Source organism: Propithecus coquereli, unplaced genomic scaffold (assembly GCF_000956105.1).
Source record: "Propithecus coquereli isolate 6110/MARCELLA unplaced genomic scaffold, Pcoq_1.0 Scaffold314, whole genome shotgun sequence".
In the NCBI taxonomy this organism is placed as follows: Eukaryota; Metazoa; Chordata; class Mammalia; order Primates; family Indriidae; genus Propithecus; species Propithecus coquereli.
In genome coordinates, this window is record NW_012148775.1 from 3,001,501 (window position 1) to 3,017,794 (window position 16,294).

Below are 16,294 nucleotides of genomic sequence, written 5' to 3' on the forward strand. Positions count from 1 at the left end.
GCCTAGCTCACAGCAACCTCAAACTCCTGAGCTCAAGCAATCCACCCACCTCAGCCTCCCAGAGTGCTAGGATTACAGGCGTGAGCCACCGTGCCCAGCCCCAATCTATATTCTATTTGGAAAAGGGCTAATGAGGCAGGCAATCTACTGTTAGCTATCATGGCATAAAGTAATTTAAAAATTATTTTTTTAAAAAAAAGGGGCAGAGGAATGACCAGACATAACACCGCAAAACAGCACAACTTCTGGAACAATCCATGAGCTGAAAATCGCAGCTGAATCTCTCTTACTTCTGTGTTCTAATCGTCAGCTCTTTCGGCCTTCCGATGTCCCTGTCTTTCAGATCAAACTCTTCGTCGAAGTACTCATCAGGCGTGATGGCTGTCGGGTTGTTTGCGGTGGCACACTCTGTGGTGAGGTCCTGCCGGGCCAGAACTCAGGAGAGTCAGAAATGCCAAGTGACGCTCACAAGCGGAGGCCTAGCGCACTCAGTCTCAGAGGAGGACATATGAACCAGCTACAGGGCAGGAAGTTCTAGTCATTAACTTATTTTTATTAAGTGACCGCACAGAACAAGAAAATCTGCAAGTGTCACCAAACTCCACGGCAAGTCTAATGGAGTTCTCCACTTTATAATATTTCTCCGCTCTCCTTGACATTTCTATCTCCTGATTATAGAAAAGAGAGAAAGAAGTATCTAGAAGTCCAAGAGATTTGGAAGACTTAGAGTTTAAGTTCTGGCTCCGTCATTGTCTAGCTTTGACAGTGAAAAGGCAATTTCATTTTTCTGTCCCTGAGGGACACCCATTGTATCAATTTCATATAGTTACTGTGAGGATCAAGAAAGAAAATGTTTGCTAAGGTGCTCTGTTACAATATAAAGTCATGAGTCCTTTCTAAGTTCCATTTTTATAGAGAGGCCCTTCGTTTAGAACAGATGAGAGAGAAAGCACCTGATTTCTATCATCACTACCCCTCACTCATCTAATTCTCTTCCCAAATCCCCAATTCCAGCTCGGGAGCACTCTTTGACCTTTTCACAGAGAGTGGCCTGCTGTGGAGCCAGGAACTGCCATCACATGCACAGAGAAGTCACTTCTGTCATTAAACTGCACTGAAAGCTCATTGCTTCAACTTACCCCTTGAGCACCAAACTGGTGTTCCACAGTTCCCAGCAAAGACTCTAGTGGGTTCCTGTCCGCTACAGAGGATGGAAAAGTTTCATGTCTATTATTGTATCTTACTTGTGGCTATAAAAAAAATCTGTATTATATTTTAAAGTTTCTGATCCACGCTACCTGCATTGGGGAATCCATTTATAGACCAGCTGATAAAATCATCCACAATAACCCTAAGGTGATTTACCCTTTATATACTACGCTTTTAGTGAGGATCTCTAAACCAGATGAACGGTTACAAGGATTAAAGCAGAACAGTGGAAAGGGTCTGGATTTAGGAATGAGCCAGATCTGGGTGCCAGCCCCACCCTGGCCAGGCACTACCCAGGTGTTCTGTCAAACTGCAGTAACAGGAGTGTGATGGGGGGGGCAATTAACGCAGGCTCATCCCATGCTGCAGGTTCCCATGTTGTAATCACCTAACTCTCTCAGTAACTCTAAGGGAGGTCCAGGATCACCTCCCTTTCACTGCCGAGGAAACTGAGGCACAGAGGGTAGGTAACTTCATGAGGCCACAGAGCTGGCCGGGCTGGGACATGGCAACCACATATTGGCAATGTTTTGGCTCAGAGCCCAAGTTCTGTCTCTCAATCTTTGATCATGATAGTTTGGACTAAATGCCGCATTCCAATGATAAATATTCTCCAACATCCTTATCTAATTTTTTTGGCCAAATCCAACAATTGTTCTTCATAACATATAAAACATAAACAAGCCCTCATGAGTGGCTTTAACCACAGCTGAAGCCAACTATGGGGGAACACCTCCAACAATGAGTCAGACTAAGGAAATTTTTATAAAAAAGAAGTTAGGATTAGCACATCTCGATCGCATTAACCCCAAACGTAACTGAGCCAACAAAGGCTCTCTCTAGGCTCATTAAAAAAAAAAGGGAAGTGGGAGGGTGACGGTGATTACCTTTGTATCTCTTTTTTTCCTCCTCAGTCAGATGTTCTGTGCGTATTCTGGTTATCACACTCACATTGTTTACTGTGTAAACCTTGAGAGATGTGTGCAAAAGAAAACAGTGACACAGGGAATCAAAACTCAGAAAATAAGCATAGCAAGAGCAAGAATGCTGAAGCCAAAGAAAAAAAAAAATCCAGCAACATAAAAATGAGAAATGGTTAACGATCATTAGGATCCTTCAGAGAAAACATACAAACTATCAACTTAGAAATACATCATCAACAGTTACTTTCCATATTTGAGAGTTTTAATACTGAGGAGTTAACAGTGACAGGCTGCATCTTCCTACTGGCCCTACTTGTGGCTAAACAATTGCAAACAAATGTTCTGCAATGTACGTTTCCCACCTGGACTTCTATGGTATTGACCCGAACCTGTATCACGTCCTTCTACCGATTTGTGGTAATCTTATAATGGTATTGACTTAGACGGCCATCTGCTGGGCAGAAGGAAAAGGAATGAACACGAGGTTCTCTAGACCTATGAGATTTAGAGAAAACCAGCCAGTCACTATTTCAAAGGTATGGCATGCATTGACCAAAAATTATGTAGCTGCCAGAGTAAATGCTCTTTATCGAGGTTGACTGTGGAACACAGTGGTTTGGAAGATCAAATATAACATTTAACAGAGAGTTAACTGTACATGCTGTAAGTGGATTTCTAACCTTCAAAGCTGAGGAAAACACACTCAGCACTAGAACGACTGTTTCTAAATGCATCTTGCTGAGCGTGGTGGCGTAAGCTGTCTCTGCTCACTCAGAGGCCACCAGAGGACCCTGCGGCACCTGGCTCCGTCGCTGAAAGCCATCAATCCCTGCAGCACTGCAGGACTAAGGCAAGGACACATAACAGAGCTTTCCAGCTGACAAAATGCCAGATGACTGAATAGACAGTCGTCTCTACTATTATTAATACCAACTATTTTAAATTTGTTGATGTCATGTAAATGGGCTAGGAGCCTACTACCTACAATTAGCCTGATTTAAAAAAAAAATAGAGACTCAAAAGCTACTATAAGATATTTGAACAAACATGTTAAGTCTAATCCTTTCTCTTTTTTCTTTCATTTTTTTTTTTTTTAATTAAAGTCATTCCTACTGGTACAACTGGTACCCGTACTCATTTCTCTATACTGTTTCTCTTTGGCATAGCTAGAGACCTCCTCGGGACATGCTATCCTGTTTTCTGAAAGTCACGTAAGATAAAATAAAAAGTCCAAGTGAGAGACACATAGACAGTACTGTTTCCCCAGAGCATCTTCATGGCACAAGTGCATGAAAAAATCGGAACAGACTCCTCGTTTGCATAGAAGCTAAATAGCTATATTAAATCTTATTTTAAGAGTTTCCTTTTACCTTTGCTTCGTAACCATTAACAACTTCTGCTTTATCTGTCCTCCAGCCCCAGAATCCGGATTTAGTTCTGATAAAAAGTGAACACCACAAATTTCTACATGTACAATATGCCATTGAGATTCATCCCTGCAGCCTTTACAGTTTCCTTCCCCCAGCTTAAGTTAGTGAAGGACACTTGGAAACCATGGTCCTGTTGTCCACAAAAGGATGCTATCAATGACAGATGGCTTAAACATCCCCCGCCCCCCTCCCGCAGTTATTAATCAATTGGCCTCACCCTGGGCAGAGGAAGCCTCCCTTCTTGGCTTCTTGACAAAAATGGCCAGCATAGAGGACAAAGGTGGTGACACTTATTGGATAGCTGTCCTAAAGAAGTGAGTGAAGATGACCAGTGTCCGAGGGCCCGCCACAAGGTGGTATCTGGGTCAGAGCATTTATCTGGGTCATCTTATCTGCGGGCACAGACGTCAGTGGCGCTATCTCCACAAGCAGCTGCATCTCGATCAAGGAATTCTTAGAACAATGAGGCCCAGACCATCCCACTCCTCGGAAGAGAGCAGGTAGTCCAGGAACTCGTTGCTCTGGTGAGCTGCTTGGAGACGACATTAATGCCCGTGCAATGGCTTGTGGGTCACATGTTTTGTCAGGTTTGGTGTAGCAGGGAGAAGGGGAGAAAGGACGTGAGAAGCAGTTTTCAGCCAGGCTGTTGAGTCCAGCTCTGTGGAACTGCTTTGAGAGCAGCCCAGCATTCCAGTGGCAGCTGCAGCATTGGGAATGTGCCCCCCAAACCCAGTTATTCAACTCAACGTACTCCTGAAAAAAATGTATTTAAGATTCAAAAGCAGTCAAGAGGCTCTGATCCTTTTTGAAAGCAGCTTGCCCTGGGAAACATTACCTCTCCTAGGGGACCCCTGAGCAGCCCTGCCCTTTGTCTGGGACATCACATCCTACAGTTGGCCCTGTGCAGGGCAACAGCCTGCCCTCTGCTCTGATCCCTAAGTGAAGTGGGAGGTCACGCAGGAAGCTCAGGGAGTGGCAGCAGGTTAGCCGTGTCACAAAGAACATATGTGGTTATTTGCATTTTGTGTCTCCAAACAGTTTGCCTTTCTTCTAATGGGATTTGGTAAACAAAATTAGTCCAGATGGGGTATAATAAGTTTATATAGGGATTTTAGCCCCTTGGAAAAGGAGGGCTTTCAATTTTCCTACCGGGTGTCTACAATGTATGCAGCATTTCCCATGGACAGAAATAGAGGAATCCTAAAGAGACTGCATCAAATGCTAGCTGTCTCCAACGTACGCTGCAGAGACAAGCATAGCAGCCATGGGGGCCGGGGACCACACTCAATGGATTAATAAACCAGTCTTCTATCAGCCATCAGTACTTGAAAATCAAGATATTCCTTTTCATTCAATCCTCAGTTCCTTGTTTGCTTAAGTCATTTTGTATTTTGGCACAGGAAATCATTCTTTTCTGCCACCGAGTCTAATGAGGCACTGACTACAGGAGGGCTGCGTCTGATCCACATCACTCGGCACGCACGTGGAGACGGTGCTGGGCTTTCTCCCCAGCAACCACCAAGCTCCTCGCTCGGCTGCCTCTGCTCTATGGGACATCCTGCCTTCCACTCCCCTTTGCATTTCCACTCACTGACAGCACTTCAGTTATTAAACTCAGTGTCTCCACCTGCTTTCAAACCAAGATCCTACGGACTCCTTGGCTCTTGACTAACTCTGCATGCAGAAGCATCTGGAGGTGACAGAACACCCAGCTCCCCACGTCTTGTGCCATTTTTACCTCTGCCTTCTCCACTGAGACCACCACCCCAAAGGCCACTTAGCAGGCACTGCGTCTTGGTGGCTGCTACGTAATTTGGAGAAAGGCTCTGAAGGTGGCAGGGAATGTTCTATTTAAGATGAGCAGAGCATAATTTTTCCAAGAGAAAAATCCAAACTGCAACCAGAGTGTACATGTTGTAGGCCAAAAAGTCATCGGGGGAGGGTATTAATTCGTAAACATCAAGCTCCAAGTAACAGATTAGACGGGATGGACAAAGGTGACTATCATAAAACAAGACAGCCACACCTTCCAAATTCAATCAAATCAACACTCATGCCTCTGGTTAGACACAGACATGCTCACTTTTTGTACTAGCAACCCTCATCCTCAAGAGTGGCCCCAATCCTCCCTCGATGCACAAGCTCACTTAGCACACATTGAATTCTGAGCAACATAAAAAAAGCAGCTGTCTTCCAGAAATTCTCTCTCAGCAACACACTGTCAGTTGCAAAATGAGAATTAGCTCCAACAGTCTGAAAACCTTATGACCATACCAACACAAAATATGCCCTAGTCCTCAGCACAAATGGAATGTGCTGTCATTTCCCATCTACGCTCAGTGGGGTAGCAGCCGATGACGGTCACATTCTCTTCATAAATTATACTCAACGACAAACAATGACTCTAGCAACTCTGCTAGTGAACAAAATGGGGAACAGCGTCTCTTCTTAAGACATCATAGAGTCATAGGCTTCAGAGACTTCAGTTCCAGGTTCACTTCTTTTTTCCTTTCAGTTAAGGAAACAGAAAACCAGAGAGGTTAGGCCACTTGCCCAAAGTTGCACAGCTCTTTAGTAGCCCTGCTGATGGCGTTCAGTTCTTCCAACCCTCACCTCTGCCAATAAGCAGTGGCAGGCAGGGCAGCCTCCTCTGTCTTCCGGCCTCATAATCAGAGCCCTAAGCTGAAGGTGCCCTCACTGTCTGCAGAGGCTGAGGCCTGAAGATGTCTTTCCAAGACCCTCCCAGGTAAAGCCAGTCAGTCCCTAAGCTTTGCTAGCCCTGGAAGATAACAAAGACTGGCAAAAGAGGACTGACCCTGCCTGCCCCAGGGCACGCGATGCTCCTACAGCAGCAGCGGTGGCACCTGGACACCACGCAGGCTGGACGTTCTGGGTTTTTTCCTGCTACAAACAGACGCCCTCATTCCACAGATCTGTCTAGACTAGAACAGCACACTTAACAAGTGTTATGCTTGACTAAACAGGAATCTTTCAGTTTTATTAACCAATTTTCTATTGGAAATGAAGAAAGGAAAAAGAAAATGAGAGGACAGTTGGTATACTCATTGAGAGAAAAGCAAGCCTAAATCTAGGATAACAGTGCCCATTTTAGCTCAGGTGAGGCTACTCTGGTTTACGGAGAGCTGGATGTGACATCCTAGGCAAGCCCTAGAAGGGCTCTTGCGGGCCCCACAGGCCAGCGTGTTCCACGGTAGACACACTCAGACAAACAACTCTGACAGCCTCCACTTCCTGTCACTCAAAGGCCTTCCACGTCCTCTGCATGACCCAGAGGATGGCGACCAGTGACGGTATTCTCATCTGGATCAAACAAGGCACAGACCTCCCTCGAGAATTCTTCTCACAGAGTCTGGAACAGAACTGAGCCCCCTCCAGACTCTTGCTCTAAGCTAGTAAGTCTCATAGTTAGGAAAAAGAACCACATTTAACTATCTAGTGAGTGTGACTTTGACTAATCAGTACATTCAATACTGGGTCAATTCTAGCTTCCAGAAATGCAAAGCTCCATGGTTTGGGACTAGGGAGTGTTAGGGGTCCGCAAATAGCAAGCAAAAATAAGATTCAAGTAAAATCCACTAGAGAGGGCCCATAAAAGAACATGAAGACATTTCTCCAAGACCTAACCAATGTGCTATAAAAATGACAATGTAGAATGATGGCTACAGTTTCTATTTGGTTAGAGTAGACATCAATCTTAAAACCCACAAGTGTTTGTTATGTCATGTTAGAAAAATCCTGATCCATCCGTAATTTCCAATTAATACAATACATGTCGCTAAAGATGGCAGCACGGGGATTAGACATTAAAATTCAGAGTCTAAATGCGTACCTTTCGAAGGCAATATTTTTAGTATCGAGGCTGGTGTTAATGACTGGGCTTGTGAGCCGCCGCTCAACTTCCCTGCTTTTTGGCTTCATCAAGTCCAGACTGAGGCGCTCCATTTCTTGGGAAAGGTCAAAGTGTTCGGTGGTCACGACTTTGTCATCGTGGTTGACTTCCATCAACTCTGCCCAGTTGTCTATTATGGAAAACAAGGGCATAACTAAGCACAAAACAAGGAAGATGCAAAACAAGGAAGCCTCATATGTGAAAATGTATCATTTCACATTTTTCCTCCCAGGTGGTATGTGATAAACGCTAAAGTGTATTGATTACCGACTACCCACCTGCAGAGATTATCTGGCCAACTTTCCACAATTCACAGGAGGCTCTGAGCCATCTTTCCCAAAGATGCAGAATGTCTGATGATTTGCATTCTTTATTAGCAACACATTTCATCTATGTCCTTTATGCAATATATTAGTACATAATTAATATAAATTATGCATGCACAACACCGGGTGGGCAATGCATTTCTCACCCTCCATTAGGAGGGCCACGCCTGATGATGGAGGGAATACACAGAGACACAACAGAAGGTTTGTGCAGAAGGCTCAGGAAAGTCATATGTCACAAGGGTAACAGTGTTGGGCAGTAAAGGACACATGTAGGAGAACTAGCCAGAGCTGAATAATTAATAAGAATAACCAAGGGAAAAAAACATGCCCCAGAAAGGATTAGACAGAAAAGGCACATGAACGTGGGTGAAAAATCACCCTGTAATTTAGCCTGGGCAGTGATTACTAGAACAAAATCGCTCACCTTCTCCCTTAAATATAAAACTACGCCTCCCTCTTATCCAGCTCATGTTTTCAAATCCCAGCAATGTGATATCGACGCGCAGTTTGGCACCGCTTTTCCAAATGCGACAGACATCATTTGGGCATATTCTGGAAACCAAGGGCACTGGAGAAGAGAAGCAAATTACTGAGAAAACCCAAGGGCCACACACAACACCTGGCCTGGAAATCAAGATGCTGATTTTAGTAAAAGGAGGGGAGTGGCAAGAGGGTGACTGTCAAATATTAACAGAAAATTGGACTTCCTGGTGCCACACTTATTATACAGGAAGTCACTCTTAAAAAATAAAAATGGACCATCTACTCCATTTGTCAGAGTAAAGTCTACAACAAATTTCCCAAGAGTATTCTCAATCCCCAAATGAACCCCATTTATTGACCCCCCCCTAGAGCTAGAGAGCACGTCCATCTGGCCTTTCTCGTTCACATGTGCTACTCTCGCCATATGGCTCTGGCCTACCATATTGTCACATCCGCCATGCAGGATATCAAATGTCTAAAATAATGCCACTTCTTAACAAAACCTAAAGTTAGAGCGATTATTTGCATTGGAAAAGAACTCCTTAGTTCCTAGGAACAATCTTAAGTTCTCTTCTTTTATATACTTTTTACTTCGTTTAAATGTTTCCTTACAAATATGACTTCTTGCCTGAAAGGCAAGTTTGGAAATGGACATGGCTGAAACCCCGGGAGTTAGGGATTAACTGATCTACGAGAAATAAAAGTAGAACATCTATGAAAACACACTGCCAGTCGATTGCCTTACATAACACTTTGTAGAAATACAGCCATTTTGGAAAAAAAACAAAACAAAACAACCTATTCCAATATTTACCTCTTCTCCTTTAGAAACAGTTTTAAAAGAATTAAGCTAAACCACATAAGGAAGTGAGTAAATTAGAGTAAATCTACTTACTAAAATTTTAGCAATTTAAAGTGACATTTTAAAAACTAATAATATGGATGTCATCTACAAGCGATGAAAGGAGAAAACAAAACTGTCCATACACTATATTTATAGATGCTTAGGGGGAAAAAGTCCTGTGCATGGGGGGTAAAGACTAGAAGAAAAACACTCAAAGCATTAACAGTAGTTGGGTTTACATGGGACTATAGGTGACTATCTTTCCTTAGTCTTCTGTATGCATTTCCTAGATTAAAAAAAAACACACACATGTAACTTTTATAAAGGAAAAATAAACTTACGCTCAGGCTAAGTAAATTCAGAAGAGAAATAAACTACAAGCCCACAGCCACTCACCCCAGCTGGTGAACTCCCATTTCATCTGCACATAGAAATCTGGAGCCTAAAGGGCAGACAAAGGTTTAAAACAGATCACTCTTGGCACTGTTAACTAAACACAACACAGCCAGGGTTAATAGGGTTTAAAAAAAAAAAAACAAAAAAACCTGGGCTTAAAAAAATTAAGGGAGAACAGAGAAAATAAGAAGAACCTAAAATCTAAGCCCATGACTTACTTAGTATTCAGGCTGTTATTTTACTTTGATATAAAATGTATCTCGACAGTTAAGAAAGTTAAGAGAAAGCAACGATGTTGGAGGGGGATAAAACCTGCTTTGGGGTGCGATCAGGTTCCTACCAGTAACAGAAAGACGAGTGTGGGAGGATGGCCTTAAGCGTTGCCACCCAATGTGGGCAACAGCCTATTCTAAGCAAAGAGAAAGGAATGTCAATTCCATGTATTCTACAAGGAACTTGACTGTAAAAGGCTTTCTGTGCTGGGAGGTGCTTTGTGTTTATGGGACTACTCCGTGAAACCCAAAGAGACTGCTGAACATCACTTCCCCAGGAAGTTGCCTTTCCCTCCAGTTAACAGGAAAGTTTGCCCCACTCTCTCTTAAACTTGTAGAATTTGGCTTTTTGAAGTTTTATACTATCAGAGCAGCCCTGTTTAGGAGTACTTTCTTGCCTACCGTGAATTCTTATAGGTTATTTTTTTTAACCCTTTTTGTTTGTTTTTCTTTTACAGTCTCTCAACAATAGAAGGTTCTGAAAGATTTAAGAAATCCGGCCTGGCACAGTGGCTCACGCCTGTAATCCTAGCACTCTGGGAGGCCGAGGTGGGCGGATCGTTTGAGCTCAGGAGATAGATACCAACCTGAGCAAGAGCGAGACCCCATCTCTGCTATAAATAGAAAGAAATTAGCCACACAACTAAAAACAGAAAAAATTAGTCAGGCACGGTGGCTTGTGCCTGTAGTCCCAGCTACCTGGGAGGCTGAGGCAGGAGGATTGCTTGAGCCCAGAAGTTTGAGGTTGCTGTGAGCTAGGCTGATGCCACAGCACTCTAGCCCAGGGAACAGAGTGAGACTCTGTCTCAAATAAAAAAAAAAAAAGATTTAAGAAATCCAACCGCTATCATCCAAGAAGAGAAATGCTAGAAATTCCAGGTGTTCTCCTGTTCCCTAACACCCCCACCTTCGCCATGGTTTTTACAGAAGCACAGGGAAGTAAGGCCAAGAATCTACCCTGGAGTAAAACCAGCCAGGATCCCAAGGATGGGCAAAGACAACCTCCAAGAGATAGCTGATAAGAAAGGCTGGCACCTGTTACAAGGAGACAGTTGAAAGACAAGACTTCAACAACAGCCTCTGGTGCTATTAAGTACACAAGTCATTTATGGGCTGTCTATAACTTCATGCACTGAATACAATTCAATGCAGTCCATTGACACGGATCGATATGGGTTAAAAAAAGAATCCTTTACACTGAATTTTTTAAATGAAGGGTGACCCCATGTTAAATAAGTCATTTTCTGATTTGTCACAGGGCAAATGATGTAGTTCCTCCTGTGGTAAGTTAGATAACAAATCCATATGATCTCTGCAAACTCATAAATACACACCTATTTTTAAAACAACACAAACAACCATTGCCTATTTCATGGGAAGTTTCATTGTGGTATATGGGAAATGAATAACTTAGGCATGATTTAACTTAAGTGCCATAGAATTTTTCTTTTTTAAAGAGTGCTCAAATAATGAGCAATGACTGTCTTATTTATAACAAAGTTGTTCGTATTCTGATAGAGTTATTGATTTTTTTCAATACATAAAGGCAATGGATTAAAAGTTGCAAAATACTAATGGCTAGAAGTGACAAGGTTGGCAAAGATAAGTTGCACACAGACCTCTGAGCCTCGACAGATTCTGAAATTCCCTGAATGGTCACAGATGCTTAGCACAACTTCCTCAAGAGTACCTATGCTCTCAGCCTTTAAGGAAACAGACACCTAGACAAATTGGGCTTGATGTCCATTTTTCTTAACTTATAAACTTTAAATAGCACTTAAAAGGGTAAGTCCAGTAACCTAGAAACATAATCTGTGAAAGACCCCAAACTTCAACTAGAAAGGCAAAGAATAATGCTACTTGGTACTCAATGTATCATATTCACTATTCGCAAAATTCTTTAGGAAGGCACGCAAGGCCGTCAAACTATGTCTCCAGTTACTGTGTCGGCGTTTAGCTGAAACTATGGCATGGTCACATCTTTACGGATACCTCGAGGATTTTTTGGAGCAGCTCAGGAACTCCCTCGAGGGCCATGGATGTGTTGTGGTAGTCCCGATGTTGAAGAACTGTGTACACCATCTCGGGATCGCCAGTGCTCACGGCCTCGTGTAAAACTAGGAAACAACAGGGTGACATTTAATCACTTTCTGACCAATTCCAAAGCCAGTCTGAAAAGTATCTACATAAATCAAACACCAAAATTTTCTTCAAAGCAGGAGAGAAGCTGTAGTCCAACCTTAGCATCTGTGACCATGACTTCTGATCCCCAGCTCTTAACTAAGCAAAAAAAGAAAACAGGGCCTTCTTAGCATCTTGATCTTACCCCTAGCAGCCTCCCCCCACCCCATTCTTACCACTGGTTCTGAAATCCTGACAAGGTTTGAGAGAGCTGGCTTTAACCATATGATGACACAACTGTGATTGTGTGTAGATCTGGCAGGCAGGGCTTGTGCTAGGAGTATTCTTGCTCAGTCAACACAAAATTATTCTGACCAACGGTAAGAGAGCTTGCAAAAAAAGTGAAATGTCAGGATTTCACTGGAAGAAGCTACCTCTAAGTACAATTTCTTTTTGATTTTTGCCTATCCTGATGGATTCACTGGAGTGACCACCATATTCCTCAAAAGAAAACTGGCCTCCACGCTCACGTATGGTGGAAGAAGTTTGCACCAAGAGCTGTTCCTGGATGAAGAGTCACCCGCTATCAAGGGCTCTGGCCCAGGACACAATCGGGGCCATTGCGTTGCAGATCAACCAGCAACCTCCCTGGCTCTCATTTGCTCATCCCAGCCCCTAATCCCAAGAGAGGAAGAGTCTTAAAGATGACTCTGAGGAAAATGATGATTGAGACTGACCTTAATTCAGACATGAAACCAAAATGAATGACTTTCAATTATTTAAAAGTATACTTGCCTGTCCATCCCTGGCGATTTTCTTTTGTCACATCTGCTTTATGTCGGAGCAAGACTCGAGCAGATTCCAAATGTCCCAAAGAAACAGCAAGATGCAGTAACGTTCGACCTCGTGGGTCCAGAGCCTCCACATTCTGTGAAGTAAACACTGGCATTTATACAATTGGATATGTTATATTAAAATATAGAAATGTGTTTGAGGCATATATAAAGTATAAAAAATAGAAAATAGTATTCACGCATTAATTACATCATCATAGGCCAAAAAGATACGTTTGCATTTAGGCATGGTTGAAATATGAATCTAGGCACTATAAATAAACATGATAGTTACTGAGTTCCTTTTTTCTGTAAAGTTTGGTGCCTAATAAATAAATGTTGGCAACAGGCCTCAGATGATCCAACCGAACTTTAAGCTCTCAACAGCACTCAGATTAATTCTAAATAAGGCCAGGGCTTCCATGAAATGCAATCACCCTATCAAATGGAACATGGAGGATTTCTCAAGCACATATCAGCATTCAAGTCTAGAACAGGAAGTGCAGGACTTTAATCAAAACTGAAAGTACAGAAGATAATTTGGGTCAGAATAAAATTACATTCTCTGGCTGGATTCCCACCAAAACACCACTCTTATTGTGCACTGAGTTCCAACTGCCCTGAAGTAGCACATAAATCCAGCAGCATCTGCAGGTCCTACAGACAAGGAGCGTGATCTGCCAGGCATGTATGTGGACATATTTACAGAGAAATGTACAAACACACACGTTATTTCAGTTCACCCCCTCCAGGGTTTTCTTCCCTGTCCTAGACATGCGCATTTGGCTTTCATCTCTTCTTTCTACCCTGCCACTGTGGCCCTCCTTTCGGCACCCGCATGGGGTCTGCAGAGCCACACAGCAGTTTTTCTGGTGTGAGCTAAGTCTCGATGTCTGGGTACTGCCTGCAAAATATGGCTCTGAAAGTTCTCTCAAGGACACAATAAACTGCCATGGGACTTTTGGAATATAAAACCTTTTTTAAACACCATAATATGTCTTAGAAAATGTGCTTTATCTTGATGTGAGATGCCAGCTGTTGTCCAGGCACTAACTGCAGTCTCCAGAGAGATATAGAACGTGCCACTTAGGAGGGAAGGTAAAGCAGGATTGTGGGCAAACAACCACAAACCTACAGCTGTTAAACCTTCTTGCTTTGCTAAAATTATATCATGGTTATTGCACAGTGAAGAAAAGAACTGTTCTCGAGGAATAATAGAAGAGGCTGAAGGCACTCTGCTACCTGAACATGAGTCCTCCTGGACCAATCCTAGGCCTCAATGTCCTCCCAGGTGCTGAAATACCACCACGTCTCCTGGAATGTGGTCCACACCACCTCCCATGATTCCCTGACTTTTCCCAAGGGTGTGGCTTGTCTATGACACCAAAGAAATGGAGAATTCCAAAGAGTAGGGTCCAAGTCTGATATTTCCCAGCTTCTGCCACCCTAGTGTCTAACTTGCATTAAATAATTGTTTTCTTAAAAGTAACAAGGCTATGAACTTACGAAGTATGACCTTAGTTCAAGTTTAGCAGGAAAGAAATAATTAGCAAACTCACTATCTTCCCACACATCTATTATATAAACTAAGTACTGTCTTACCTAACAAATTCAATCTAAACGAAAGGGGCTAGGTTTAGCACACTGACTGCCAAACGGGATGATTAGCAATATTTATCACAAGAAAGGTTACTTGCAGATGGTGATTATTAAAAAAAAAAAAAGATAGCACAGGAAAGGGGAAACTCTACTTACTACAGTTCATACCCCAGAACATCTAACATCTCAGACGAGGTATTAACACTCAAACTACGATGTACACAATAAAAGCCAATACATTAACTTGTTCTAATTTTGGACCACAGGAAAAAACATATATAAGTCACAGAGCAGCATACTTTATTTACATGGCTAATTAAAATTCTTCAGAGGGTCCCATGCCTCTTTTCTCGCTTCAAGGGGCAGGGGCTGGAGATCCCATAATGTATTATAGTGACAATGTGATTTAAAAACAATGGGTGAATAAAGATTAGAAGGGAAATAAGTCAAATAGAGAGTTGAAAAACTGTAGAGAAAATCAACAAAACCAAAAGTTGGTTCTTTGAAACTGTCAACAAAACTGACAAACATTTAGTTAGACTGACCTAGAAAAAAAGAGAGAAGACTCAAAATTACTAAAATCAGGAATGAAAGATGGGATATTATTAGCAACTCTACAGAAATAGCAGGTTACTTAATAAACAGGATTATAAAGGAAGACTATGAACTGACTATATGCCAACAAATTAGATAACTTAGATGAAAAGACAAATTCCTAGAGAGACACAAACTGGAAAAACTGACTCAAGAAGAAATATTAAATCAGAATAAATTTATAACAAGAGATAGAATTAGTAATTTAAAAACTACCCACCAAAAAAGGGCAGGCCCAAATGGTTTCACTGGTGAATTCTATCAAACATTTATAGAATTAATACCAATTCTTCACAAACTCTTCCAAGAAATAGAAGGAAAACTTTCCAACTCATTATATAAGCCCAGTATCATCCTGATGACAAATGCATCATAAGAAAAGAAAACCACACACTAATATCTCTCATGAATACAGATGCAAAAATCCATGGTGGCATGTGCCTGTAGTCCCAGCTACTCAGGAGGCTATGGGGGGGGCTCTCTCAAGCCCAGGAGTTCAAGGCTGCAGGGAGCTATGATCGCACTATTGCACTCCAGCCTGGGCAACAGAGCAAGACCCTGTCTCAGAAAAAAAAAGAGAGAAAGAGAGAGAGAGAGAGAAAGAGAGAGAGAGAGAGATGCAAAAATCCTCACCACTATACTAGAAACTAAATTTAGCAACATATAAAAAGGGTTGTTACACACTGTGACCAAGTGAGATTTATACTACAAATGCAAGAGTGGTTTAACATCTGATAATCCCATTACCTTAATGGTAATAGGATAAAACAAAAAATACAAGATCATCTCAACAGATGCACAAAAAGCATTTGACAAAATCCAACACCCATTCATGATTAAAAAAAAACAAAAAACAAACAAAAAAACACTTCTCAACAAACTAGGAATAGAAGGGAACTTCCTTAAAGAGCATCTGTGAAAAACCCACAGCTAAGATCATACTTAATAGTGAAAGACTGGGTGCCTGACCCCTGAGATAAGGAAGAAGGTAAGGATGCCCTATTTCAGCACTTCTATTCAACATTGTACTAGAGGTTCTAACCAGGACAACTGGGCAAAAAAAGAAAGGAAAGAAAGAAAGAGGAAAGAAAAGAAAAGAAAAAGGAAGGAAGGAAGGGAGGGAGGGGGGAGGGAAAGAAAGAGTATCCAGATTGGAAAGGAAGAAGTAAAACTACCTCTATCCACAGATGACATGCTCTCGTTAATAAGAAATCCTAAGGAATCCTAAAAAACTATGAGAACTATTAAATGAGTTCAGCAAAGCTTCAGGATACAAATCGATATACAAAAATCAACTGTATTTCTATATACTTGTAATGAACAATTCAAAAATGAAATCGAGAAAACAATT

The 16,294-nt window shown here is 42.1% G+C and overlaps 1 protein-coding gene across 1 annotated transcript in view; it reads right to left on the bottom strand.

Annotated features, from left to right (window-relative positions):
- The window catches only part of ANKRD13A (ankyrin repeat domain 13A), a 33,126-nt gene that overhangs the window by 9,205 nt on the left and 7,627 nt on the right, over window positions 1-16,294 (bottom strand). The window contains exons 2-10 of the mRNA XM_012650225.1: window positions 12,713-12,845; window positions 11,789-11,913; window positions 9,525-9,570; window positions 8,226-8,369; window positions 7,413-7,602; window positions 3,503-3,569; window positions 2,097-2,178; window positions 1,140-1,201; window positions 291-421 (exon numbers count right to left, since the gene is read on the bottom strand). Coding sequence (XP_012505679.1) covers window positions 291-421; window positions 1,140-1,201; window positions 2,097-2,178; window positions 3,503-3,569; window positions 7,413-7,602; window positions 8,226-8,369; window positions 9,525-9,570; window positions 11,789-11,913; window positions 12,713-12,845 — 980 coding nt within the window. The remainder of the gene's footprint in view (window positions 1-290; window positions 422-1,139; window positions 1,202-2,096; window positions 2,179-3,502; window positions 3,570-7,412; window positions 7,603-8,225; window positions 8,370-9,524; window positions 9,571-11,788; window positions 11,914-12,712; window positions 12,846-16,294) is intronic.